Below are 1,341 nucleotides of genomic sequence, written 5' to 3'. Positions count from 1 at the left end.
GGATTCTTTCACCTCCCTCCCTCCCCCCCCTCTACTGCTCCTCACCTCCATCCTTCCTCCATCCCCCCGGGTTGGTCCTCACCTTCATTCCTCCATCCTCTCTCTTAGGGCTGCTCTCACCTCCATCCTCCACCTCTCGTGGCTGCTCCTCACCTCCATCCCCTCACCTCCTTCCTCTGTTCCTCATGGCTGTTGCTCAACTCCATGCTCCACCCCTCCAGATCCCTCCTACCTGCTCCGCACCCCCCTCCTCCATCCCTCATGGCTGCTCCTCACCTCCATCCATCGTGGCCGCCTGACTCCCTTCCCATCCCCTGACTCCCCTCCCTCTGCCCCGCAGGCGAATACTGGATCGACCCCAACCAAGGCTGCAACCTGGACGCCATCAAGGTCTACTGTAACATGGAGACGGGCGAGACATGCGTCTACCCCACCCAGGCCACCATTGCCCAGAAGAACTGGTACCTCAGCAAGAACCCCAAGGAGAAGAAGCACATCTGGTTTGGCGAGACGATGAGCGACGGCTTCCAGGTGAGCAGGGGGATGATGGGGGGGGACGACAACGGGGACAGACAACCGGCTCCGCAGCACCTAACGCCTCTTTTCCGGCAGTTCGAGTATGGTGGTGAGGGCTCCAACCCAGCCGACGTCGCCATCCAGCTGACCTTCCTCCGCCTGATGTCCACCGAGGCCGCCCAGAACATCACCTACCACTGCAAGAACAGCGTCGCCTACATGGACCAGGACACCGGCAACCTGAAGAAGGCCCTTCTGCTCCAAGGTGCCAATGAGATCGAGATCAGGGCCGAAGGCAACAGCCGCTTCACCTACGGCGTCACCGAGGACGGCTGCACGGTGAGTGGTGCGGGAGTTGGTGACGGTGGTGGGGAGGCGTCACGGGGACGGGGCTGACCCTGACCTCCCTGCAGAGTCACACCGGCGCTTGGGGCAAGACAGTCATCGAGTACAAGACGACGAAGACCTCCCGCCTGCCCATCATCGATTTGGCTCCCATGGACGTTGGCGCTCCAGACCAGGAATTCGGCATCGACATCGGCCCCGTCTGCTTCTTGTAAACCGGATGCCCCACACGTAACAGGAGAGAGTAATAATAATAATAATACTAATAATAAAAAAAAACAGCCAAAAAAAAAGGAGAAAATTTCACATGGACTTGAATTTGTGTCGGTTTCTATCCAGCGTCTCTCAAACTTTGCGTTTCCGTAAAGGAAAAACCCAAGACCCCCCCAAAAAAAAGCATTAAACCAAAAAAAAAAATAAAAATAAATGACTTTTTAAACAAAATCACCAGGAAGTGGGTTCGCTTGCTTGCCCTCCGCT

At 56.5% G+C, this 1,341-nt stretch overlaps 1 protein-coding gene across 1 annotated transcript in view; it reads left to right on the top strand.

The window, feature by feature from the left end:
- LOC104131410 (collagen alpha-1(I) chain) overlaps positions 1 to 1,076 on the top strand; it is a gene marked incomplete at its 5' end in the record, with an annotated part of 39,663 nt that extends 38,587 nt beyond the window's left edge. Inside the window, 4 exon segments of the mRNA XM_035900131.1 lie at positions 109 to 191; positions 341 to 531; positions 613 to 855; positions 930 to 1,076. Of these exon segments, the coding sequence (XP_035756024.1) occupies positions 109 to 191; positions 341 to 531; positions 613 to 855; positions 930 to 1,076 (664 nt within the window).
- Positions 1,077 to 1,341: the final 265 nt, after the last annotated feature.

The sequence above is a fragment of the Egretta garzetta genome, unplaced genomic scaffold (assembly GCF_000687185.1).
Source record: "Egretta garzetta isolate BGI_Z169 unplaced genomic scaffold, ASM68718v1 scaffold868, whole genome shotgun sequence".
NCBI lineage: Eukaryota > Metazoa > Chordata > Aves > Pelecaniformes > Ardeidae > Egretta > Egretta garzetta.
Note: the sequence above shows the minus strand (reverse complement) of the source record. Positions and strands in the feature narration are given on the sequence as shown.